The sequence below is a fragment of the Plecotus auritus genome, assembly GCF_963455305.1.
Source record: "Plecotus auritus genome assembly, chromosome: 7".
Classification (NCBI taxonomy): Eukaryota; Metazoa; Chordata; class Mammalia; order Chiroptera; family Vespertilionidae; genus Plecotus; species Plecotus auritus.
In genome coordinates, this window is record NC_137774.1 from 48,365,364 (window position 1) to 48,391,602 (window position 26,239).

General features: G+C 47.1%; 1 protein-coding gene across 1 annotated transcript in view; it reads left to right on the top strand.

Moving 5' to 3' along the window:
* The window catches only part of DNAH9 (dynein axonemal heavy chain 9), a 362,400-nt gene that overhangs the window by 19,251 nt on the left and 316,910 nt on the right, over positions 1-26,239 (top strand). Inside the window, exons 6-12 of the mRNA XM_080680625.1 lie at positions 71-304; positions 8,122-8,289; positions 9,786-9,902; positions 11,584-11,734; positions 14,299-14,413; positions 20,280-20,348; positions 22,015-22,141. Of these exons, the coding sequence (XP_080536751.1) occupies positions 71-304; positions 8,122-8,289; positions 9,786-9,902; positions 11,584-11,734; positions 14,299-14,413; positions 20,280-20,348; positions 22,015-22,141 (981 nt within the window). The remainder of the gene's footprint in view (positions 1-70; positions 305-8,121; positions 8,290-9,785; positions 9,903-11,583; positions 11,735-14,298; positions 14,414-20,279; positions 20,349-22,014; positions 22,142-26,239) is intronic.

Below are 26,239 nucleotides of genomic sequence, written 5' to 3' on the forward strand. Positions count from 1 at the left end.
GGAGTTGGCAAAGTTGTGGGATGTCCCACACTTGCAACCAGACTTCGTGACACGAACGTTTGCGTTCCAGGCCTCTGATTATCTCAGCCCAGAAGACCTCCTGAAAAGCGAGGTGGAAGAAAGTCAGAGAAAACTGCAAGTGGTTGTGGACACCTTGAACTTCTTCAAGCAGGTGTTTCAGGACAGAAGGGAGGATCTCCACACTTACTTCAAGGAGAGCCAGGAAGTCAGGGCGTGGGATTTCCAGTCGTCTTTGGTGTTTGTGCGATTGAATGGCTTCCTGAGACGCCTTCTCCTAGTGCAGGTGAGAGTGCTCATCCACCTCTGGCTCCCGGCTCCATGTGGGAGGGAGCAGTCAGGGACCCAGAAAGTGCATAGGAAAATGACCGACAGCACAGTGGCCAGCCTTCCTTTGGTTGGAGGAACCCACAATAAGATTCAATATATATATTTGGAATGATCATTTGGATTGATCATCAGGTAATGGTGGTGCTATTAGGAGTTTAGGAAACTCTAATTATAGACTCATTTAGGAAGAAGGCCCAGGGAATCAGCCAACTAATTCATTTGATTTTCAAATTGCCCATAATCTTTAAACTTTGTTTCAAATAAACGCTTGCTAAAAAGTTCAATGAGCAAAATGCAGGTGAGCCAAACTGGATGCAGCTGGCCACTCCCACAAAGCTACTACTTTGAACTTGCCCTTTACTCTTCCACCCCCAAGGTGGCTCCAGAAACTGCATGACTAGTGAATCCCAGTGTAAAAGAAATGTGACTTTTGCCCAAAGCTGTGTCTTTCCCCAATTTTTTATAAAGTTAATGTGAATATTAGTTTAAGGCCCAGAGTAAGGAGACATGAAGCTTTTTCTCTTAAGAGTTTTTATCCTCAGAATTTAATATGGTTAACAGGTCTTTTAACACTTTACAGCTCTAAATTTGCTGACTGAACTTTGGGAGAAAGACAGTGGACATAATATAATGAAATACATACTTATTCTAAAATTTAAGAAATCCAAGTTCAAGATTAGGAACAACAGCCAAAAAAAGACTGAGAAAGAATTAAAGTCCTGTTTCCAGCTATGAATATCAGAGATTTGGGATGATGAGGGGGGATATGTTGGGAAGAGGCTGTGATGAGTGGCACAAACTGTGGAATTATGAGGATAAGAGTAGGAAATTGAATCTGTTCATTTCAGATCCAAAACATTGATTCAACACTGCCGTTCTCTAGGCATTGAGCCAGGTCATAGGGGTACGATGATGACTGAAATACAGTTTCGCCTGTAAGAAGCCCTCGGACCAGTAGCCGTAGCGCAGGAGAAGGTAGATTCATGGAGGATGACCAAGGGAGCAAGAAAGAGGAACCCCTAATCCAGCAGTGCCCGAGGAAGTAGTAAGCAGAAAAGGAAACTGTGGAGAGCGGCTACAGTGTTTAGACAGGTTCAAGCCTCGGACTAATGAGAGGGCACAGTCCTCTCATGGCCACGTGCAAGTGCCAGCTTGGAGGGCAGAGCCCTCCCCGCACAGTTATAGCCAACAGCTATAGTTGTAAGCTTGAACCTATGGTCCGAACATGTGGCCCCACGTGCCTGAGTGATGTGGACTTGATAGAGTTCAGGTGACTGTAACTGAGTAGGATCGAAACTCATGATAATGTTGTAAACATCTTGACCACGCCCTTACTTTGCCTCGTGGCATCTGCTATAAAATAAAGACGCAGCTTGTAGTCCGTGGTGCTGTCGCTAGCTCTCCATCAGAGAGGACAGCGTCCCACCCAGACCCAGCTTTCATTCTCTTGTCTGTCTTTTCTCAATCCTTCACCGCCCCCTCTCAGGGTCAGTGAACCTGGCTGAGCTGGCGTGGCACATAAGGCTCCCTGGTGCTGAGTATGCCATGGCGTGCCGGCTCGCCACAGGAAACAAAGTTTGAAACTGGACTAGGAATTTACGGGGGGGAAAAAGACAAAGAAGAGCACAGAGACAGAGAAAATGTATAAGCAAGAAAGTCAGAAGCTAGATCTTATGAAAGGCCCACCTTAAATCCTTCATCAGGACCATGGAGAGTATAAGTCACCGATATCTGGCTTTATCCTAAATGCCTCCTTTTTCTGCAACATTTCCATCCCAGCTATTGATGCGCAGCTCTCCTCCCCTCCCCGACTGTGTTCCTCTCACCTTCCATATCTGTCGCTTTGCTGTTGTTTAGCTGAGGTGACAGACCTCCAGCTCCAACCTGCCCCAGGCCTGGCGGACCAGGTGGAGTAACTGCCTCACCGCTTGGCAGACCTCCAGCCTTGCACCAGCCCTGGGGGTGAAGCTGAGCACAGCTGGGAATGACGTGGGGCTGGGGCCTCAGGCAGACGCATGCATGCCAGTGCTGTGCCTCTGCACACAGACGACTGTTCTGACATTACGGCCCAAGTTTGCGGGCATATCCAGTAAATGCACAGGCCAGGGCCACAGTCTCCGGGAGCCTCTGCCCTCACATGGCCAGCTCTCGGCTGCTTATTCTTTCTGAATCAAGGGCGCAGATGCAGGAGGGTGAACAGCATTTGCCCCATGTAATCAGATGATGACCCGAATGACTCCATGCTCAGTCTTCCTGCTCCCTCCAGTCCCAGCTCTTCTGTCCTTTGCTCTGGTTTACTTCTTTGCTCTTACGGCAAAATCTACTATTTCTTTACTGCTTTCCTTTTCTCCTTTCTTTTTCCTCTCCCTTCCCTTTCTACTTGTCTCCCTTCTCTGTTTTCCAAGCCCTCTCTTTTTTTGTTTCCTTTAGCTCCTTGTTCACCTTGAATTTCCATGATTTCCTGTGGCTGCTCCTTCCCCCTGTCATAGTATTTCCTCCCCTCTTTCTTTTCCATCTTTGAGTCATTTACTCAGCCTCAGCCCCTTGGCCTCTGGCTCCCCCACCTCTTCCTACTCAGCTCAGTGCAGCGGGACACAGACTATCGATCATCTCCAAGCAGATTTCATGTAGCCCTTTAGTTAACATTCTGAGTACCTCTGTGATTGATGCCTGTTTGAAACGGGATTAATCTGCTACTCTCCAGCAAGAATTAGCATGAACCGAGCAGTATTCATCTTGCTGTTCTAATACAGTATGTGGCCACTGAGATGGGGGTAGCTGCAATTAATAAATACACTAAGCTAAGTTAATAAAATGACATCTGCATGCTCACATCCAGAGTTATGCTGTGAAGGGCTGGTTTTAATCTTCATGGTTCTCTCACATTTCCCCCTCTGATTTGTATTGCTTTTTTTTGCACAAGAAAGTTACATTGTGCAGATCCACTCTTCCTCTCTGGGTGCCTGTTAAAATGAAGGTGGGCTGAGCTGGTGTGTGTGCGCGCGTGTGTGTGTGTGTGTGTGTGTGTATGTGTGTGTGTGTGTGTGTGTGTGTGGTGTATTGCTGAGCAGTTGTCAGCAGCCTGCAGCATGTGGAGTAATTGCATTCTCGGAATACGACCAGCCTCCTCACCACCATGACCCAGCTGATCTCTTAGAGAACTAACCCCTGAGCAGGGAAAAGAAGAGTAGAAATGTTTCAAGAGCCTATCTCATGCCAGAGCCTGCACCCTCACATTCATAGGAGCAAGGCCTCAGTACCCCTACCGTAACACAGGAGCACAGTGAAGCACTGCCCATCATCACACGCTTAGAGAGGTTCTGCTGGGATTTGACTCAGGGGCATATGGTTCCAAGTGTTGCCCTTTTATCCAACTTGGATATCTCCCAAGGGGTTCTAGAACTCTGCTTTCCTCCCTTCCCCCATTTTGAGGGTCCAAAGAGGTTCTGTGGCTTTATTCTGCCTTATCCACTCTCTTCTGTCTTTGCACACTCTGTTTTTACCACATGATTGTTAGGCCATTTTTCTAAATAAGTCATTTGGGTAAAACTGTAATTCACATACCAGGAAAGGGGGGTATCTGACTTTACAATTTACTAAGGAAATCCCAAAAGTATATAAAATCTTTCTAATTTGAACAAACAGTCCAAAATCAAATGGGAAAAGAGTCTTTCAGCTGCCTCTTAATTCATTCCCTCACCCTGTCTTCCCGCTGGCTGCCCCAGCTCACACACACACACCAAATGACACATGCATGCACACTGTATACATGTACAGTACACACACTGCACATGCAACATACACACTGCACACACAGCACATGTACACACACAGTAGACACATAGCACAGACACACACAGTACAGACACTGCACAGTCACATTCCACACATATAACATGCACTAACATCACACAACTTACATACACTGCACATACACATGCAACATACACACACAATACACACAACACACACATAGCCCCCAAACACACCATATCCACACCCCCTCATGCACCCCTCCAAACTGAGTCCATGTTTATGCCGTATGACTGTAGGTGCTGCAGAGCCCTGTGCTTCTGCCTGCAGCCTCTCCCCTCCACATGGCGCGGTAAGTAAGAGCTGGAGAGAGCCCTCATCTCTTTGACTCTGCAATGTCTGCAAAGCTGTGATTTACTGGAGGCAGAGTGATTTCCTGCTGAGGCTTTATGCCAGGTGATTAGCAGGGAGATGGGTGGTAAGCTGCCCTAATACATGCGCTCCCTGCTCCTCCTGCACCCCGGTCCCTCTCTGCCTCCTTGCAGGCCTAATTGGGCAGGCTTCCCTTTCAGCACTCCTGAGCATGTGGTCACTAGGAGACCACTTGCTGCATAAGGTTAGCCACTGTCGTCAGGTAGAGAAAGCAGCCTTTTCCCCAATGACCTTTTGAGACTTTCATCTGTGAATGTCTGCTTTGTGCTCTTCCTTAATGAATTCTGAAGACATTTCTTTTAAGACAGGTGGAGTGACCTTTCCTTCAAGGATGGGCTTGTGTCTGTGAGGCCTGCCATTATCCCGAGTGTGGCTCTCCCCCTTGGGCCTGAGCCACTGGAGACCTCTCCCACCCTCCATCAAAGTTGCACAGGTTTCCCAAGAATAGAACCCATCGGCCCAGCCAGCAGCCTGGCCCATGCCCTGTGTGCTACCTGGAGAGGAGCACTTGTGCACCAGCCATTACATGTCCCTTATCCACCAACCTGAGCTATGACTGCAGGGTGATGATAACTAATTACAGTGGCTCCCCGTCATTCAAGTCCTACCAGGGCACGGTGCACGTGACTCCATAACCCCACGACAAGTTAGGTATTGGGGAACACATATGCAGGTTAGGGAAGTGAGGCTTAGAAAAGCTGTGTCTTGCTTTACGCTACATCGCTACTAAATGGCAGGCCAGGGTTATGTGAGCCCAGCATTTGGGCCCTGTCCTGGGCTTTTCCCCTGGTGCTGCATATCCTCCCCCTGAACTTGACCCTTTCAGCCTGAATATGGCATAATGAACTTCATGTGTTTACTACTGCGATGAATAGAATGGGTAGTTAAAAATTATCATTTAAACCTCTTCTTGGCTTAACTTGCCTTTTATCTGATTGATGGGACCTTTAAGTAAATGGTGAAAGAGCTACATTGAAATATTTTGTGAATCAAAGATAGAGTCACTGTCAGTGTGATAAATACGTTTCTATGACTGCAAGACAATTCCTGCCAGATCAGGAACCTCCTCTAATCCTCTGACATCAAATGTCTGAAATCCACCAAGAGGGAAAGCTCAGTCCCTCTCGTAGCAGCCCATTCTGTAGTTGGACTTTTCTAAGCATTAGATGGTTTTGTTTTATTGAGTGAAACCACATGAAATTGCCATTTTCTGTAGGGAAAATATAAGACATTTTAGAAGTTCAACCTGCCAGTTGAGGACAGATCTGCTCTGTGTGCTCATTTGCCTTCGATCTGTCCCCAGAGCAGGACCACCAGGTTCTGCATCGCACTTGACCAAGGCCCTGCGAGCATTTAAAGACACCGGTCAGCCTTACTTTGTAACTCTCCTTTCTTGTCTAATTTTCTCAATTGCTCCTGCGTTCATATTTCTTAGATTCTCCTTCTCCTGGAGGGGCTGTAGATAAGTCAAAGGTCAAAGGTCATATATTCATTCATCTAACAAATATTTCTCAATATCTGGGCTTTTTTTGGGGGGGACTAAAGATAACGGGCTACCTCTGGGCATTTACAACCCACTGAGAAAGATGCACAAAATAAAAAATTAGTATAATATAATGCCAAGTAGTATATTATATTTCCAAAGGGTGACAAAAACTCTGAAGAAAGCTTACGAAGGGTAAGTGGAGAGAGATTGGGGGGAATGGTAGAGTGAAAATTGGGGGCTCTTTTAATAGGGAAGTAAGAATAAGTCTAAGACTTTGAACTGAACTCCAAATAAATGTGTTGCCTATCATGTGTTTGTTAAATTAAGCAATGTAAATACCTATTGTTTTTGGTGATCAGAGTTTTTCTAGAAAACAGAATAATTAAATAAATATTTAATGTCTGTCATGAAATACCTTCATGACCATCCAAGATCATACTTCAAGTATTCTTGAGAAATAAAATAATGTAACAAAATGATAATCTACTTTTCTGATGCAATCAAACATATCAAGATGCATCCGTCTTTTAAAATGGTTAGAGGATATTTCCTAAATATTGGAATTGACATCCACAGAATTATGAAAAATGGGTGCCCAGGTGACATTCCATAGCACAAATATGCTTCTCCTATAGCACTGGCATGTAATTAACATTCAAGTCCATTTGATTTAAGTCCAATTAATTTCTATTTTCCTCCCAGTGCATAAAGTTGAAGGTGTTTTAAAATGAAAGCTGCCCCCTGCCCCTCCTTTGCTGGCAAGACCCCTGCTTCAGGGGAAGGCCTCTCTTTCCTTGGTTGGTTCTTTCCTCTTCTCTCTTCTCTCCCACTTCGGCTGCTTGCTGACAGCTGTGCCTGAGCACAGATGAGCAAGACAAAGTTGCTAGATGCTGACAATGTGGAGAAAGTCAGATGCTCACCACTTCCCAATGCCTGTTACTGTTGCTGGACTTGGTGTCCCGGCAAGAGAAAGGAGCTGGGCCGCCTCCTTCCAGTCTGATGGGTCAACCGGAGCAGTGGCCATTGGCTGTGGGAATTTCCTGGAGTGCATCCAGGACCTGCTGGGTTTCAACATCATGACGTAGTGCTCCCTCTTCTTGTCTCTCAAGCTTCCTCAGGGTAGAAGACCCCCTCCCAGGGATCCACACCAAATGTTTGCTAAAATCATGCAAAGGTCCTTGTTATCTCCCCCTTTCCTGTTGGACAGGTATGCACACAGGCGGGAGGTTGTGATGGGGAAACATCTTGGTTTGGAAGTGTTGTGATTTCAGGCCAGTATTCATGAGATCAGTACCACAGTCTGTCATGTTAGTTATGTTCTGGAGGCTCCTATCCTAGGGGAGGCATCCATGGACTCAGAAGGCTCCTCCCCAAGGCTCTGGGTTGTATTGTCCACCTGTCACTCAATTCTGAGCACAGCTGGGACACTGCCATGTGAACAGCAGTGACAGTGCCACGCCCTTTCTCTGTGTTTATTGGCCTCAGTCCTAAGCCTCATTGGCTGATTTACCTCCCACTAGTGTTGTCCTGTTGCAGTTGAAGAAACCCAACACAGAGGTGTCAAGTAGTTGTCCCTGTCGCCCAGCGCTACATGGTGCACCATGTTGCATATGCTGGGCAGGGGCATCGCCATTGATTTCCTTGGCAGTCTTGCTGAGCCCGTTGGTGTTTATCCTCAGGACTATTTGGGACACTGCTTTCCAGTCAATATCCCCTAAGATAGCTTCATTCCAGAACCAGATGACATGGCCCATTTGAAATTGATTTTTTTTAATTGCTGGTAAAACCATCATGTAAATATTATTATTATTATATTTTATTATTTATTAGAAAACACAGAAAAGCTAAAGCATAAAATTGATCTATTTGTGTGTGTGTGAGTTTTATTTATCTGTACTTTCTCTCTGCTTTGTTATCAAGTTTAACCATGTTATTTATATCAACCCAATCTAATAATACAGTTACAACATGAATCAGGCTTCACATTTTCCTAAGCAACCCACCACCCCATATGATCTTGCTCTTCCCATCCTAATGTGAGCATTACCCACTGTTGTTGTCATCATCATTATTATTTTACCTCTTGTGAATCGTCCCTGTAGGACCTTCTGAAGACGACCTTGGACTTTCACAGCCTGCAGAAGCTCGAATTCAGTGGCATCAGAGGCAACGCCCTCAGTCAGCAGGTCCAGCAAATGGACCACGAATTTCAGGAGATGTGCAGGGTCTTCTCAGAGTCTTGCCACAACTTCCTGGACCCCCAAGGCATGGTAGGGCTTGGAAGGCCAACTTGCAACTTTTGTCTCTTTCTCAGCTGCCTCCAGCCTGTAGGGCCTGGTATTTTACTTGCATTTTCTCTCTTTCCTTTGGCTTTATAGTCCCAGGGGTTGTATGAAGGGAGACCTTCTCATTATTCTTTGTGTCAGGAGAAGGATCAGGGAGGACCTTTTCCAACTGCTGACTGCTCCAGACTGATGGTGTCCAGGGTTTCAGAGATGCTGAATATGGGATGGCTTTGAGCAGTTAGCAGACCAGGAACACCCGGGCAGAATTCTGTTAGTGTCTTGGGTGGGGTAAGGGGTGGGGGCAGAGCTTCATTTTTTCCGATTGGACTCTGGTTTGCAAGGGAGTACTCAGGGATGAGGGACCGGCCAGACATGCATTGTCATGATTGGACCCCAGAGCCCATGCCCTACCCCTGGCCCAGGAGAGCTGAGATCTGTGAGCGCAAGCCCACAAGGGACAAAAAGAAGAAAGGGAGCCAGGCAGAAATAGGGAATGGGGTTCCCTGAGAAGGGAGTGGCTGGTTGCTGGAGAAGGAATCTTAGAGTGAATGAGTGAAAAGGAGGAAGAAATAGAGCAGAAACCTGCTCTTAGAGCCGTCAGTTGCCTAGGGAGGTCTTAGCAAACCTGGAGAGATATTGCTTTCTAAGGAAGAATGGGGGGAAATGGTGTACTACAAAGCAATCATTACTATTATTATTTTAACTCTTTTATGAATTGTCCCTATAGGATCTTCTGAAGACAACCATGTATTTTCTAAGACAAAACAAATGATAAAGCAGAATTCTATGCACAGGGAAACATACCATTATGTTACTATAGTTGGTTTGGGAAGTAGAACTATGCTGTTTTTCTACTTAGTCTTTTTATAAGAATATGAATTACTATTGCAAAGCAATAATAACAAATAATAATTCAACCAATTAGGGATTTAATTTAACAAACTTTTTCTGAAAATTGCTATATTCTTAGAAATAATGCCTAGTTGTTGTCCTAATGAATTAAAAAGTACTTAGAAGAAATAGTGTGCATTAGTTTAATTAGCTTACTTCCCTCCCAATGGCTAGATTAGGTTGGTTACACTGAAAAAACAGGATTTAGACTTGGGAGAGGAAGGAAGGTAGGAGGTATGATGGTAGCCCCATTGCTGGGGTTGTTGCTGTTGAGGTGGCTTTTAGGGTGGCAGAAGCTGGCACTGAGGGTGATAGAGAAGGGACAGAAGGAAGAGGGGCACAGAGATAGAGTGAAAGGGTGCCAACCTCACAATTTGACTCACTCTACCAGTTTGCCTAGGGAAGAAAATGCAGCAGACATGGGGTAACTGTCTACATGGATGAAAACTAAGGCATGCCAAGGTGAATTTTGGAAAATGAAAATAAATCCTTGGTCTAATGATTCAAGTGCAAAAATTAGTAGTAAAGAGCATAATGGGACTGGCTTTTGCAATATCATGATTTTCTATGTCTTTGTAATGTCTCTTCAGGAATTTGAAAATGATGTCTCTAAATTTAACCAGAGAGTAGAAGATCTTGACCGAAGACTGGGGACTATCTTTATTCAAGCCTTTAATGATGCACCTGATTTGGAGCATGCCTTTAAGGTTCGTACAAGCGGGGAGGGAGCCACCCTATGCTCGATACTCCCTCACCCTCATCAGAGGAGGGTAAGGATACTCTTCCAGCTGTTTGCTCCTGCAGGTATGAATTGTTCTTAGTCTAATAGGGAGGTATCATGAGTATGCTAGGCAAGGGAATGCACAGAATTGGGCTGCTCAGGTTGGTCACTAATGCTTTTCTGAAAGCATGATAATGTGAAAATACTTTTCAAAAGAGTTTCTTCTGGAATGCTCCCCTTGAGTCTGATCAGTAGGGGACCCATTGAAAGTGAAGAGCTCAGTTGGGGTCACCATCCTGAATCCAGAGTTCTGCCATACCATGGCTGTTTAACCACTGCTGTCAGGGTGGTTTGAGCTGAGGCAAACCACTTACCTGAATTGGTTATGGCATTTAAGTACAAGTAACTAGAATACGAAAACGTGTGCCCTTGCCCTGTATCGCCAAGATGAGTTGGTACAAGAATACGGAGAAGGTTTAGGATGACGAGTAGCTAAATGGCTGCGCAACTGAGAATTCTGAGTTGTGAGACATAAAGACATGACAGATCTGTAAACTATGAAGAGGCCATATCTGTAAAGCCTTAAGGATTAGAACCAGAATTCATCAGTGGAATGACAAGGAGGCAGATTTTGGCTCAATAAAGGAAAGAGAATTCTGTCAAAACTATTTAAAGATGGAATGGACTTCCTTAAAAAGTAGTTAAGTTTCCAGTCACTGAAAATGTCCAAGCATAGACTAGAATCCATGCTATTCTAGAATATTGGGTAACCCAAATTGCCAGGCTTCATTAACCATTGAGTCTACCTACCTATATCTATCTATTTACATATAGATTTCTATTATATAAATCTTATTTTAGAGGTTATAAAATGTACAACCTCTAATAAATACCTGGCATTCCATAACTCACATAAAAAAAGTGATTAGGATTTCCCTCTTTAAGCATTTGAACTGATTCCAGAAATTAGTTCTCTCTGAAACTTTTTTTTTGCTCATCTCAGATTTTAGATTTCCAAATTCTCCTCAACACCTAGCCTACTTAGCTTCTTTTTTCCTTCTCTATCTTCACCCTTCTTCTCTGTTTTAGATCTTTAAAAAAATTTATTATTATTTTTGTTGTTGTTAATCCTCACCCATTTTTTCCATTTTTTTTTTTTTTTTTTTTGGAGAGAGTGAAAGGGAGAAGGGGAGAGAGAGAGAGAGAGACATCAATGTGAGAGAGACACACATCAATTGGTTGCCTCCTGCATGCTCCCCAACAGATCCAGGAATCAAACCTGCAACCCTTTGGTGTGCAGGGGGGCTGATGCTCCAACCATTGAGCACACTGGCCAGGACTAGGTGTTTTTTTAATGGTCTTTTTAATATAGATCAACTTAACCTTTCTAACAACTTTAAGTTTTCTCTTTATTTTACCCTTTATCCAGATTCTTATATACCACGAGGGTCCAATAGATAATTTAGCAGACAGGAATCCTTCTCCTTTAGAAGGCAGACTATGAATATCTACCTACTAATAACTATTGATCCAGTAGCATAACAACAATTGTTTGACCTTTTTACACTGATAGGCACATGAAAGAAAGGCCAGGAAATAAGACTTATGTAACCTTGGAAATATTGAATCTGTGACTTGCTCCTCTTCTTTCTCCACCTCTCCTGCAGCTGTTAGACATCGCAGGCAAACTCCTCGAAAGACCACTGGTAGCACGCGATGCATCTGATAAGTACCTGGTGCTCATCCAGATGTTTAACGAAGAATTGGATACAGTGAGGGCAATCTACAGTCAGCGTGTCCAGGAGGAGGCAGAACTTGGTAGGCTGATTGCCAGGGGATTTGGATGGGTGAGCTCTACTGCTGGGAGGGGTGAAACTTAATCCTCTTGTATTTGTTGAATGTCTACTATGGATCTCTGTCATTCTCCAATAACAGCAAGGACAACTTGTAGATAATCCAGAGCATTTGGCTGATTGTAGAGTTCACTGAGCTGTGCATTTCCCTGTAGCTGGGGCTGAGGTGGGCAGGGTAGCCCAGAGCAGTGAAATCTTGACAGCCTCTGGCAGCTGACACCTTAGCCGAATAGATGGGTTGACCCCTGATCAGCGTTGCCACAGTGATTAATCTTCAACATGTCTCAGTTCCACAGTAGACTTTCATTTTCCTTTCCTGATCCTTCCAAAGCTATAGCAACCATGCTCCTGGAGGAAGGAACCACCAGGGGCCTGACACGGGCGGTACCAACCACAGTGTGATGTCTCCATTTTTATTGCAATTCTTAGATGCCCTGTCTTATCTGTTTGAAAGTCAAACACAAGTTCAGTTCAACTTCACAAACATGTCTGGAGTCTTTGCTGTATGCTGGACACATTTTTGGGCACAAGATGCAGAGGGAAGCCAGGGTAAGGGGTAAACTAATTAATACCAAAAGTAAATAAAGTAAGAATGTCCAGTCATTGCTAACTCTGGTCAAGCACTTCGTAGTCCACATGGCCTGGTTCTTCAAGGGACACACCAGGTAGGAACAGTTACCTAGCAGAATATAAGTAGTCCTGAGTTACAACTGTAACAAAACAAGATACACTGGGGATGGGATATCTGGGGGGAGTTTGTGGAGAAGAGGGCTTTGAGCCATGAAAGGTGAGAGATGGGAAGCAAGGAGAAGAAGCAAAGGTCTCCAGAGAAACGAAAGGAGAGTATTTCTAGGTACCAGGTGGACCTTCCTGTGGGCAAACAGAGTGTGCATAGGGAGACGAGGCCAGCTACAGAGTCCGGAGCCAGACTGTGAAGTCCTCTGAGTGCCACCCTAAGGAATCTGGAACCCAGTTTCAGGCAATAGGAAATTTTCCACGGGTTTTAAGTAATGGAGTGGCAAGACCAGCATGTCTATAAACAGGTGTCATACTGAGGTCATTTAGAATTGTGTCCACTTAGGAAGTCATCCCCTGAAGACCTGCTGGCCTCACCTTCATGCGGGCCATCCTCATGACATCCGGTCACATATAGAATTTGAAAACTCAAATACCTTAGGAGGCCACACTCATTTTCTCTTGCGTAACAAATTAGCGCAGCCTCAGAGGCCTGCCAGTGCCCATCTTTTAGCTCAGAGTTCTGTAGGCCAGCAGCCTGGCCTGATTGCCTCAGTTTCCCACTGAGTATCACATGGCTGAAGTTGAGGTGTTGGCTGGGCTGACTTCACATCTGGAGGCTGTGGGGTGGTGGGGAAATCCGCTTCTGAGCTCATTTTTGTTGGTAGGATCCAGTACCTTGTGACTATCTGCCTGAGGTCTCTATTTCCTTGTCAGCTGCTACTGGGGGCATACCTGTTCCCTGCCATGTGGGAAGGCTAGAGGCTGCCTCCATCATCAAGCACACTGACTCCTCCTCACCCTTCAGCTCCCTTATCCCCCTCTGCCACCAACCAGAGAAAACACTCTGGTCTGTGTGTGGCTCGCCTGAGTAAGTCAGCCCACCCAGGATCTTCTCCTTGTTGCCATGTAACATCTCATCACAGGAGTGATATTTTATCCTATTTGCAGTTTCCACCCACATGGCACGAGGAGAGGACTGTGTCAGGGTGAGGGCCACTCGGTGGTGTCTAAAATGCTGTGGACCATAAGTCTGCGCTCCCATAAGACGGGCAAGTGGTGGAGCGCATGACGATTAAAGGAAGACACCACCGCTCAACCCCAGCTGCTGGGTAGACGTGGAGGCTGGTATTTGCCAGATCCTCCCATTTTACTAAGAAAGCTGGTCACTAATTTTAAAAAACACAACAAAATCTCATGACTGAAATCTCAACAACTCAGATAAGCAAACTGACACACTCTATGGAGTAAAGTAGGGTGTCAGGCTCTGCTAACCCTGGTCAAACACTTCGTCATCTGCATGGCCTGGCTCAGTCATAACCTTATTGAATTCACACATAAGCCATTTTACAGAGAGAAAAACTGAGGCCCAGAGAGATTCAATTGTCTATTAAGGCAGAGTTCCTCAACCCTGACTGTACGGTTAGAATCCTCTGGAGAGCTTTCACAAAATACAAATGATGGGGCCCCACCCAAACCAATTGAATGCAGAACCAGGCGTCGGTCTTTTTAAAGACCCCCACATGATGCAGAAGTGTAGGCAGGTTGAAAGTAACTGATGTGAAGTTAGAAAGCCAGTGAGTGGCAGAGCTGGGCGTGACCCCTGTCTTCTGACCCTGCTCCATGCTCTCCCCAAGGTCACTCTTACTCCTTAGGCAAGCACAGTGGTCACCAGGAACTCCCATCTCCCATGAGCACAGGGTGACTTCAGCTTGTGGACCAGCTGGCAGGGTGTTCCTGGGCGGAGGGGCTGGGAGTCAGGCCTCACTCAATCTGGCTGTGCTGTGTCTTCAGGCTTCTCGCCAGTGCACAAGAACATGCCCTCGGTGGCCGGGGGTCTTCGCTGGGCCCAGGAGCTGAGGCAGCGCATCCAGGGTCCCTTCGCCAACTTCGGGCGCATCACACATCCGTGAGTACCTTCCTTCTGAATGAGGGGTTTGCTTTGGGCCTCTGCTCCTGCTCTGGATTTTGACAGTTGCATAAATGCATCTCACTTACCCAAGGCATGAAAATTATCCATGTTTCTTTCCATGTTCAGCATCTGACCAGTGTCTTACTCTATTTGGACTGCTATAACAGAATACTATAGACTAGATGGCTTATCAACATTAGAAATTTACTCCTCACAGTTCTGGAGCCTGGGAAGTCCAAGATCACGGTGCTGGCAGATTCGGTGTCTAGTAAGAGCCCTCTCTTTGGTTCATAGACACTGTCTTCTCACTGCGTCCTCACATGGCAGAAGGAGCAAGGAAGCTCTGTGGAGTCTTCTTAAGAGGGCACTAACCCCATTCATAGGGGCTCCACACTTGTGACCTAATCACCCAAAGGTCCCACCTCCTACTACCATTACATTGGGGAATTTGGCTTCAACATGTGAATATGGGGGAGGGAATACACACATTCAGTCCATAACAACCAGATATTGGCCAAGCAGTAATAAGACAGATACATTTGAGCTGACTCCTGGGACCCCTGGTGTTAAGTGAGGCCTGATAGACAAGAGGCTGAGTCCTTTTGCTCTAGGAGATTCATTTCTGGAGGAAAATGAGTCAGAGTTTTGAAGCTCTATGGACTGCTCCCATGTGTCTCCCTCTGACACATGTCTCTTTGCTACTAAGGCCGCTGGAAGAGAATGGAGCCCGGCGTTTGCTAAAGTGTGGTGTGGGGCCTCATCTGTCAGAATGCCCCGGTGCTTGTTAAAATGCAGGCTCCCACCTCACCTCTCACCGACTGGTCTGAATCTTGGGGCCAGGTGGTGCCTGTGGATCTGCTTCCTCTGCAAGCTCCCTGGTGATTCCAGATGTGGAAACCACTGGCCTGCCTCGCAGCTGATTCTGGAAGCCGAGCTAGTTAGGAGCATGTGAGCGGCTGGAAGTGAGAGGAGAGCTTTTTGCGATACCGTGTTCAGGATGCTACCTAGGGAAGGGCAGTCTTCCTCTGACCCCTCTTTCTAAAGACTGGACGTATGAAAAGCACTTGGCAAACACAACAGAAACAAAGGAACTGAAATCTGGGCATCAGCATCCCAGGTTTTTTTTTTTTTTTTTTTAGCAATAAAGGGCCTTAGAGACCCTCTGGCCCAGTTGGCCAGACATGGAAAAGTCTCAGCATTAATCATCAGGGAAATGCAAATCAGAACCACAGGAGAGATCACCCCACACCTGTTAGAATGGCTGTCATCAAAAAGACAAGAAATAACAGGTGTTGGTGAGGATGTGTAGAAAAGGAGCTGTCTTGAGCTCTGTTGGTGGAATTGTAAATTGGTGCAGCCACCATGGAAAACCATATGGAGGTTCCTCAAGAAATTAAAAATAGAACTATCATCCCACTTCTGGGTATATACCTACAGGAAATGAAATCATGTCGAAAAGATGTCTGCACCTCCATGTTCACTGCAGCATTTTTTACAACAACCTAAGTGTTCATTGGTGGATGAATGGATAAACAAAATGTGGCATAAGCAAAACAATAGAATATTATTCGGCCATAAAGAAGGAGAGCCTGCCATTTACAATATGGATGGAGCTGGAGGGCATTGAGCTAAGTGAAATAAGTCAGACAAAGACAAATACTGATGATCTCACTTATATGTAGAATCTGGAAAAAGAACTTAGGAAAAAGAGATGACATTTGTGGTTATCTGGTCATCAGAGGCACAAGTGGAGGGTGGGGGAATGTGTGCAGGTTTTCCCAAGGCACAGACTTCCGTTGGTCAGAGAAAGCCCGGGATGATGCGCAGCATGGCGCCATAGCTAACGGGGCTGCTTGGTGCACTTGAAAGTTCCTAAGTGGGTAGATCCTAAAAGTTCTCATCACAAGGAAAACACCAGTCCTTCCTTTTTTTGCATTCATATGAGATGATGGATGTTCACTAAGCTAATTGCAGTAGTCATTTCACAGTGTATGTACGTCGCTATGTACACCTGAGACTAAAACTGGGGAAATGTGAAAAGACCAAACGCTGTCAGAGGAAGGAAGATGATGCAAAGCACCCAGGATGGGGCCTAAGGAGCCTCCCCACTCCCAGCGCAGCTGAGCAGAAAGGCAGGACCCATGGGGAATCTCCCGCCTGCTGCAGAGAAGCTGAAAACTGAGGTTTTCATGTGAAACACCCAACTTCAAAATTAGCAGGCAGTCCGCTTTCTCTCACACTCCTCATAGAGCAAGCACGCGTGCCCGGGGGTCAGGTCTGCCTCGTGGGACACACCTGCGTGGCCTCTGCTCTGGCCCGGGCTCTTTACGTTGCTGATGGACAGCTGAGGCAGCAGGAGTGAGGAGACGCCTGCAGAACTAGAGAGCTGGGGAGACCTGGAAGTCCTGGTCTCCGAGCTCCCAGCCCAGAGCACTTCCCAGGGACCCCTCAGCCATGGGAGGTCTGGCCCAGAGCAAGCTGAGCCCCCATCTTCTCAAACAGCCCCCCCCACCCCAAGTAGGAGGGAGAAGATGAATGAATGGAGGAGAGAAGGCTACTTCTAGGACTGTGGACTGCAGGGTTGTCATAGGTCCTGTTCCCTGGAGCAGGCGCTGACATGCATGTGCTGGATTTGCATGTGCAGGGATGCTCTTGGGAACAGCACCTGTGAGGGAGGGGGGGTAGGCAGAGGGAGAATTGAGGAGGGGTGTAGTGGCAAGGAGGCCTCAGCGGATCCTCTGGGGGGTCGGGGGGACTCTGGCCCTGCAGGTTACAGGACTTTGTGCCGCCACATGAGCTACATGATGGGTGTGGGCTGTCGGGGAGGTGGCTTCCTTAGCTGAGGGTGTTCCCACAGAGGGAGGCAGCCTTGCCTCACCAGCAGCCAAAAATCCTGGCCAGAGGGAGGTTGAGGGGTGAGAGCGGCCGTGGGAGTGCCTGGTCCTGAGAGGGGATTTGAATGGCACCCACTGTCCTCTACAATCCCCTGGAAATTTCCACTCATTTTAATCCACTCAGATCAAGTGTAGTATCCACTCGTTTTAAAAATGAATTCAAAACTGCACTGTGCCCTGTAATATATATTTATTGGCTATTAAAAATGCTTTAGATTCCTCACCATGAAATGAAGTCAAATCTGCAGGGAGTTTCACAGCACCTACTCCTGTGACTCCTCAAACCTTCCAGGGGACTGCAGCGGGCCCCAGCGTGGGGACTCTCCCCTCCATGTGCCCCAGGCCCCAGTGTGGGGGGACTCTCCTCTCTGTGCCCCAGGCCCCATGTGGGACTCTTTCCTCTGTGTGCCCCAGGCCCCAGTGTGGGGGGGACTCTCCTCTCTGTGCCCCAGGCCCCATGTGGGACTTTCCTCTGTGTGCCCCAGGCCCCAGCGTGGGGGGACTCTCTCCTCTCTGTGCCCCAGGCCCCACATGGGACTCTCCCCTCCGTGTGCCCCAGGCCCCACATGGGACTCTCCCATCCATGTGCCCCAGGCCCCACATGGGACTCTCCCCTCCGTGTGCCCCAGGCCCCAGCGTGGGGGGACTCTCTCCTCCGTGTGCCCCAGGCCCCACAGGGGACTCTCCCCTCCGTGTGCCCCAGGCCCCACATGGGACTCTCTCCTCTGTGTGCCCAGGCCCCAAAGGGGACTCTCCCCTCCGTGTGCCCAGGCCCCACAGGGGACTCTCCCCTCCGTGTGCCCCAGGCCCCACATGGGACTCTCCCCTCCGTGTGCCCAGGCCCCACAGGGGACTCTCCCCTCCGTGTGCCCAGGCCCCACATGGGACTCTCTCCTCTGTGTGCCCAGGCCCCAAAGGGGACTCTCCCCTCCGTGTGCCCAGGCCCCACAGGGGACTCTCCCCTCCGTGTGCCCAGGCCCCACATGGGACTCTCCCCTCTGTGTGCCCCAGGCCCCACATGGGACTCTCTCCTCTGTGTGCCCCAGGCCCCACATGGGACTCTCCCCTCCGTGTGCCCAGGCCCCACAGGGGACTCTCCCCTCTGTGTGCCCAGGCCCCACAGGGGACTCTCCCCTCTGTGTGCCCCAGGCCCCACATGGGACTCTCCCCTCTGTGTGCCCCAGGCCCCACATGGGACTGTCCCCTCTGTGTGCCCCAGGCCCCACATGGGACTCTCTCCTCTGTGTGCCCCAGGCCCCACAGGGGACTCTCCCCTCCGTGTGCCCAGGCCCCACAGGGGACTCTCCCCTCCGTGTGCCCAGGCCCCACAGGGGACTCTCTCCTCCGTGTGCCCCAGGCCCCACATGGGACTCTCCCCTCTGTGTGCCCCAGGCCCCACATGGGACTCTCCCCTCTGTGTGCCCCAGGCCCCACATGGGACTCTCTCCTCTGTGTGCCCCAGGCCCCACAGGGGACTCTCCCCTCCGTGTGCCCAGGCCCCACAGGGGACTCTCCCCTCCGTGTGCCCAGGCCCCACAGGGGACTCTCTCCTCCGTGTGCCCCAGGCCCCACAGGGGACTCTCCCCTCCGTGTGCCCCAGGCCCCAGTGTGGGGGGACTCTCCCCTCCGTGTGCCCAGGCCCCACAGGGGACTCTCCCCTCTGTGTGCCCCAGGCCCTTGAGTTGCTGACTGTGATGGCTGGAGACCCCATGAATGAGTGACAGTGACGTCCGCAGTGTCCTGTGTTCAGTAGCCCTGCTCAGCTCCTGCACACTCAGCCTGTGGCCTCTTTTATGGAGTCAATCCGTCCATACCTCAGTCTTCCTTCTACTTTCCCTGCATTGCTGTCTTTCTCTCTTCTAGCCTCTTTCTTTCCCAGACATGAAGGTGAGATGGGGTTATGAGGCTTGCTCGGGAGGGGGAAGGGGAGGCTGGGCGAGAGCTGCCTGGTCTGAGGCCCTTTCCCCTTCTCCTCTTGGAAGCACCTGCGTGCTCGCATGGAGGGACTGAACCAGGGCTCACACTGAGAGCTGGGGATGGGTCAGAAACCTGTGTTGGCTTAAAGAGCAAACGGTGTTAAAGAATCTTTGCAATAAGCTGCCTTATTTTGCTAGCAGAACAAACAAAAACAGACCCTTCAACACAGTGTGAAGGTTCCTGAAAATTGTAGATATTTTGCCAATTTTCCCAGGGCCTGGCTCTCATTTTCTGTTGCAAAGTGTCAGACAGGAGCAGGTGCGGGTGACGGTGTGGGCGCTGGGCTCTGCTCACGCTCCTCTGTGGTCATCATTCCTGTGGGAGCCCCTGAGCATGTCTGTACATGTGGATGAGTGTGTAAATGGCATGTGTGGTGCACGTGTGTGCATTGTGTGTGCACATTTAGGGGCATGAGATGTGGGTGGGAACCTCATGTAAACGTGTCAATGAGTAGCAGGGCTTCTCAGAACATGTCCTAGATGGATTTCAGAGAAGGAATATATATATATACATATATATAACAAAGTCTCTGTGTGTGTGTATAAACATTGTTATATAAATATGTAAACATTGTTATATAGTTTTTGTTATGTGTGATGTCATATATAGTTTTTTCTTACATATGAAAACTATGGCACCTAGAATTTTTTTTCATGTCTCAATTTCCCTTTTATTCAGGTGTCTGAGGACTTGATTTACCTGTGCATGCCTGGGGGGGGGGGGGCGGGGGGAGGCAGGAGGGAAGGGTTGGTGCAGCCCCGTGGGAAAGGTTCTGCCACCTTCACCTATGGGGCTGTCTGCTTTGCAGGAAGTGCAGGCGCCCTCTGGTGGCCAATGGGGAATGTTCAGGAAGAAGGATGCAGGCGCCTTTGGGGCATTTGGAAACCAGCCGGGAAAGCTGCTCAATCTCTTCTTTATAGGCTGCAGTTTGTTAATCAGATCATTATTTTGACTTCTAATTCGATGCCACTTTTTTCTCTTTTTATGGGTAGTTGCATGGAATCTGCCGAAGGAAAGCGAATGATACAAAAATATGAAGATGTGCTGTCGTTGCTGGAAAAGTAAGCAGCGCCGGGGATTGCATTGCTCTGCAGCGTGCAGGCCCCACAGGGCCCTGTGCGGCTCCGTGTCTGAGCCGGCCCCTCGTGCTGCTCTGTGTTTTAGGTTATCCCCACATTATCTGTGAGCTCAGTGCTCCTGGGTTACAAAAATCGGGTCCTGGGGAACGCAGTTCCAGCCTAGAGACAGACACTTTTCCAGTGCACTGTAGTTGGAGCGAGACCTCGCAGAGCCGGAAGTGGGCCACCCTTCACGGCCCCCTGAGAGCAGTGTCACAGAAAATCATAGTGGCTGCCTACTAAGCAGAAAGTTTAAAAAATGTTTCCTGTATCTTTTTATAGAGAAAGCATAAGAATGAAATTTACATGGGTTCCCAGTTGTTCCTGCTTTAAAGCTGCAGTAAGTTTTTTGGGGGTGCAGGGTCTAGTGCCCGCACTGCCCACACTGTTATCAAACCGATATCGTCACCACATACACCCATATGAAAAGCCTTTCGGCGCCTCCCATTACCTCATGACCACAGTAGGAAAACCCTCCCTGGCCTTTGCTTTCCTCTCTAGCCTTGACCTTTGCTCTCTTAGTCTCAGGTGCTCCCAGCACACAGTAGGCTGTTTCTCACCTCCACCCTTTGGCCTTGCTGTTGTTTTTGCCCGGAGCACTCATCCTTCTTTCACTGTCTAACCCAAGGGTGGGCAAACTTTTTGACTCGAGGGCCACAATGGGTTCTTAAACTGGACCGGAGGGCCGGAACAAAAGCATGGATGGAGTGTTTGTGTGAACTAATATAAATTCAAAGTAAAGGAGCGGAGGGGAGAGCAAGAGAACCGGATAGAACAGCCGGATCCGGCCCGCGGGCTGTAGTTTGCCCAAGGCTGGCCTAACCTCTCCTTGTCCTCTGAAATTCAGTCAAGCATCACTTCAGCCCCCGATCCCTGAAACCATCCAGCATCTCCTTACCACCCTCCCCACCCCTGTCATCAGAGGCTCGAGCCCTGTACATCTCTTCAGGATTGCCTCGCTACATTCTCTGTTTACCCAAGCCCAGCACATGGGAAATGCTCCACCAATGTGTGATGACTGAATGACAGATGTCTGCAAGTGACATGAAGGTTCCTATGAGAGCAAATCCTACCCACTAGCTTCTTCCAACATTTACTGAGACTAATCACAACTTCCCTTACCCCCCAGAAGGACCCCCTGGAGCCTCTCTTTCTACTCTCCTCTGATTTGAGCTATGCCTTCTTTAGAAGTAAGGGGTTACTTGCAGGAGCTTCCATGCCTGCTGAGTCAATGACTTTGACTTAAGAATGCATGCAGCCCTGGCCCCGTGGCTCAGACAGCTGGAGCATGGTCCTGTATGCCCAAAGGTTGCAGGTTTGATTCCCAGTCAATGCACACGTGGGAGGCAACCAATCATGTTTCTCTTTCTCTCTCTCCCTCTCTCTCCAAAAATCAGTAAAAACATATCCTTGGGGGAGGGAGGAGAATATATTCAGGTATTTAACTAGTATCTTTAGTTCATGAGATAGAGAGATAGATAGACTGTATACACTATATATGTTTTATTATGTTACTATATGTTGTTATCTGTACCTTCAGTTATTCATTGCTAGGCATGAGGATGCTGGGAGGGTGCTTTCAGGTGCCCACTGTTCCCCATCCTCGCAGGTACGAGGTAAGACTGTATGAGGACTGGTGCCAGACAGTGTCGAAGCAGTCACAGTACAACCTCTCCCAGCCATTACTGACACGAGACCCAGTGACTAAGCAGATTACCGTCAACTTTAACCCACAGGTAAGTTGGCCACCGGAAGTTCTTACTGGGTTTCTGAGGACGTTTGCTCAATTTTGCTGATTTCAAAGGCAAAAAGGTTTTTCATATGAATATGAAAAAGCTGCTCCAAAATATCTGCATCCCGGATTTCTTTGGAGGATAAATCCTGCGGTGTGGTGTTTTCTTAAGTTGTCCAGGGCTCACATTTTTCTCCAGGGTTAGCCAATATATTTGCTTTGATTTTGCACAACAGGAAATATCACAAAATATTTTTTAAACTTTTCTTATGATAGCATTATTATATACTTGATTTTACATATAAAGTTAGAATGACAATTACACTGAAGATTAACCAATCAAAAAGTTTAATTATATTATAGATATGCACTATCTGAAATTTCAGAAGGCACTTAAACAGAGATTGCTACCCAACTTTGGATAGATAGAATAATAGCATTACTGACCATTTAGTGCCAGACAGCTGACTGGGCCTGCCTTGAACGCCTGCCACACATGAAGGCTGTTGACTGAACACTGGGAGGCCAAACAGGTGTGAGTCCTGGTTCCTGCTCTCAAGGAACCCACACGCTAGTTGGGAGCTGGAATGCCAACATGCACAAATCTGTCCTTACGGGGTAGTGTGTAATCAGTCTCAAAGGAGTTGCTCTGGAAATAAGACTCTGGATTAGTGACTCTCCACTGAGGCCATTTTCTCCCTGGGGACATTTTTGGTTGTCAAACATGGACTGGGCGCCAATAGCACCGAGTGGGTAGATACCAGAGATGCTGCTGAGCTCTCTACAATGCACAGATGGTACCCACCACCAAGAGATTTTGTCCAGAATAATAGTCCCAAGGTTGAGAAGCCCTGCCGCAGATGGTCAGAGGCTGGAGACCAGTGTGGACTATGGCAGCCCTGGAAAGCCTAATGCTGGAGAAGATGTGACCAAACGTTAGCCCAGGTCAGGAAGTGCATCGTTCAGCTAAAAAAGTAAAAACAAAAAATATGGCCACACTGAGCAACAGCAGTCACCACTTCTGTCTGGATGGCACATTCTCCAGGTATGCAGTGTAGAGAGAGGCTAAACTGAGCATATTGCTGTCTTTTGAGAAAGCTGAAGTTTAAGTAGAATATCAATTCTGACTGAGCTAGAAGTCAACAAAGAAAGTTGGAGGACCCATTTTGTTTTCACTTTAGTGAGTCTGTCATTTAATCATTTGAATAATTTTATCAGCATTGTCTGCCAGCAATATTGGATATTAAATGCCCAAAGAGATGGCTTCCTGGATTACCAATGAGGCCAGAGTCTAGAGGTTGTGGTAATTATGTCCTCAGTATAAGACAGTATTGAAGCTGGATCACCCCTCCTCTCTAGACTCCGAGAGCAAGGGCTCTTATCTGCCCCAGAGTGCAACACATAGTAGGTGCTTTTTGGTGTTGTAGGTGATAGAAGGGGAAGGAAGTGGAAGAAAGAAGTGAGAGAAGAAAAGGGGAGAGGAGGTAAATCCCTAAATTATAATGCGAGTCAAGGGAAACAACTACAAACACAAGTCAGAGAAGAACTAACATCGCCTGACCCCCACTTTCCAGCTGCGTGGCAGGCAGCAGCTGAGCTCTTAGGCATGAACAGTCACATGCATATCAGTCCAGAGGGACAGGATCAGAGGTTGGCCCCATTGGGGCCAAGCTAAGAATTTTATGGGGGAAATTATATGTATGTATGTAGAAAATGTATTTAAATTATTTAAATGCCCGATTCTTGGACATTTCAATTACTTTCTTGTTGTGTCAATATGTATTTCATAGATTTTAGGATGCACTTTTTTTTTTTTTTACTTTATATCTTTGAAAATGGCATGCATTTGTAGTTTAAAAAACTACCTTTTTTCTTTCCTTCTTAGTTGTAAATATAGCAATAGTGAATCTTACCATCATTGACATCTTACAGTGGGATAAAATATGGTCTGAATAATGCTACAATAAGTATCTGCAGTTATTATTGCATCTATCCTGGATTATTTCTTTGGAATAAATGCCTAGAAATAAAATTGCTGGGCTAAAAAGTGCTTACATTATGAGACTTTTCATGTATATTGTCAATTTGTTCTTCAGTCATTCTCCTGCCAGCAAGATATCCATTTCTTCCACCACTTTCAGCTTGATGAACTAGAAAAAATACAGTGTCTCTACGTTGCTTTAACTTTGTTCACGTGTTCATTGGCTATCTACATTCCTTCTATAGATTGCTTGATCGTGTCCTTTGCCCACTTTTGAGTGGAAGTACCCTCTTTATCTGTGAATTTGTTAGAATATTTTAGAAATCTTTGTCAGATATTTTAAAAATCTGCTGCAAATATTTTTACCAGGTGAAGTATGACATTTTATTATGTATACTAGTATGTATTTTATGCATATAAATTTTATCTTTTGTGGTTGTGTGTTTGGAATGGCCTTCTCTCTCTCTCTCTCTCTCTCTCTCTCTCTCTCTCTCTATATATATATATATATATATATATATATATATACACACACACACACACACACACACAACACACCACACACTTACACACACTGAGTGGCCAGATTATTATGATCTCTGAACGCATAATAATCTGGTCACTCAGTGTATATCCTATATAATAAAATGCTAATATGCAAATTGTCCCCTCAACCAGGAGTTCGACCAGCAGGCAGGCCGGCCAACCGCCCATGTCCCCTCCCCCTGGCCAGGCTGGCCGGACCCCACCCATGCATGAATTCATGCACCGGGCCTCTAATATATATATATATATATATATATATATATATATATATATATATACACACACACACACACACACACACACACACACACACACACTGAGTGGCCAGATTATTATGCATTCAGAGATCATAATAATCTGGCCACTCAGTGTATATTCTCACATTTTCTTTCTTTTTTGTTTTTAAATTTTAATTATTATTATTTTTTAAAAATATCCTCACCCGAGGATATTTTTCCATTGATTTTTAGAGAGAGTGGAAGAGAGGGAAAAGACCAAGAAATACATCGATGTGAGAGAAACACGTCGATTGGTTGCCTCCTGCACACACCCTGACCAGGGCCCAGGCCGGGAGGAGCCTGCAACCAAAGTATGTGCCCTTGAACAGAATTGAACCCGGGACCCTTTGGTCCACAGGCTGACGCTCTCTCCACTGAGCAAAACTGGCCAGGGCCCACATTTTCTTTTAATTTTTGTTTTCATTAGTTTTTTTAATTGATTTTAGAGAGAGAGGAGGAGAGGGAGAGAAAGAAACATCAAAGATGAGAGAGAATCATTGATCCACTGACTCCTGCACACCCCCTACTGGGGATCGAGCCCACAACCTGGTAGTGCACCCTGACTGGGAATCAAACTGGTGACCTCCTAGTTCATGAGTTGATGCTCAAACACTGAGCCACACCAGGCGGGCATATTTTCATTTCTTAAATTTTTAATATCTACCTTGAGCAAAATAAACCAGGAGACTGAAGTCATTTCCCTGCCTCCCTAAGCAGGGTTGGCTGGGTGACAATGAAGGGATGGCCCAGAGCCACTGAAGGAGAGGTGGGGGCTCACGTGTCTTTATGTGAGCTGGGGTGGGGAGTGGAGGGGGACTCTATGGCCTGGTATGTTTTGTCATACATTCTATACACATTAGTCCTTGTGAGTTCAGAGATAAAGGTAATAAATAAGCAAGGAATGATGAACAGTGCTCTTAGAAACGCTGCCAGAGGCCTCTGTTTTTTCATTGACCCACATCTGCTTGGCTTCCCACTTCTGCAGTTGCTACTAAGCTCAGTGCCTCATAGAAGGTCAGAGGCTGGTGACTTCCATCTCCTGACCTCCTCATATGTGAAGACACAAAGACAAGCCAGCCCATCAGGGGCTATTTCAAGTGACTGTATGTAACCACTGAAGTTATAGAGTGGGCACCTGCTCTCAGCCCTGTCAGTGTCTATGACCATGTGTCTGACCTCATTTGGAGAGAATACCAGAAGTCTAAATCCGAGGCTTCTCACGCACAGGTGGCCCAGACTGGGTGATCATCCTCCCCCATACCTGCACAGCGATGGGAACTGGCTCAGTCAGCATTGG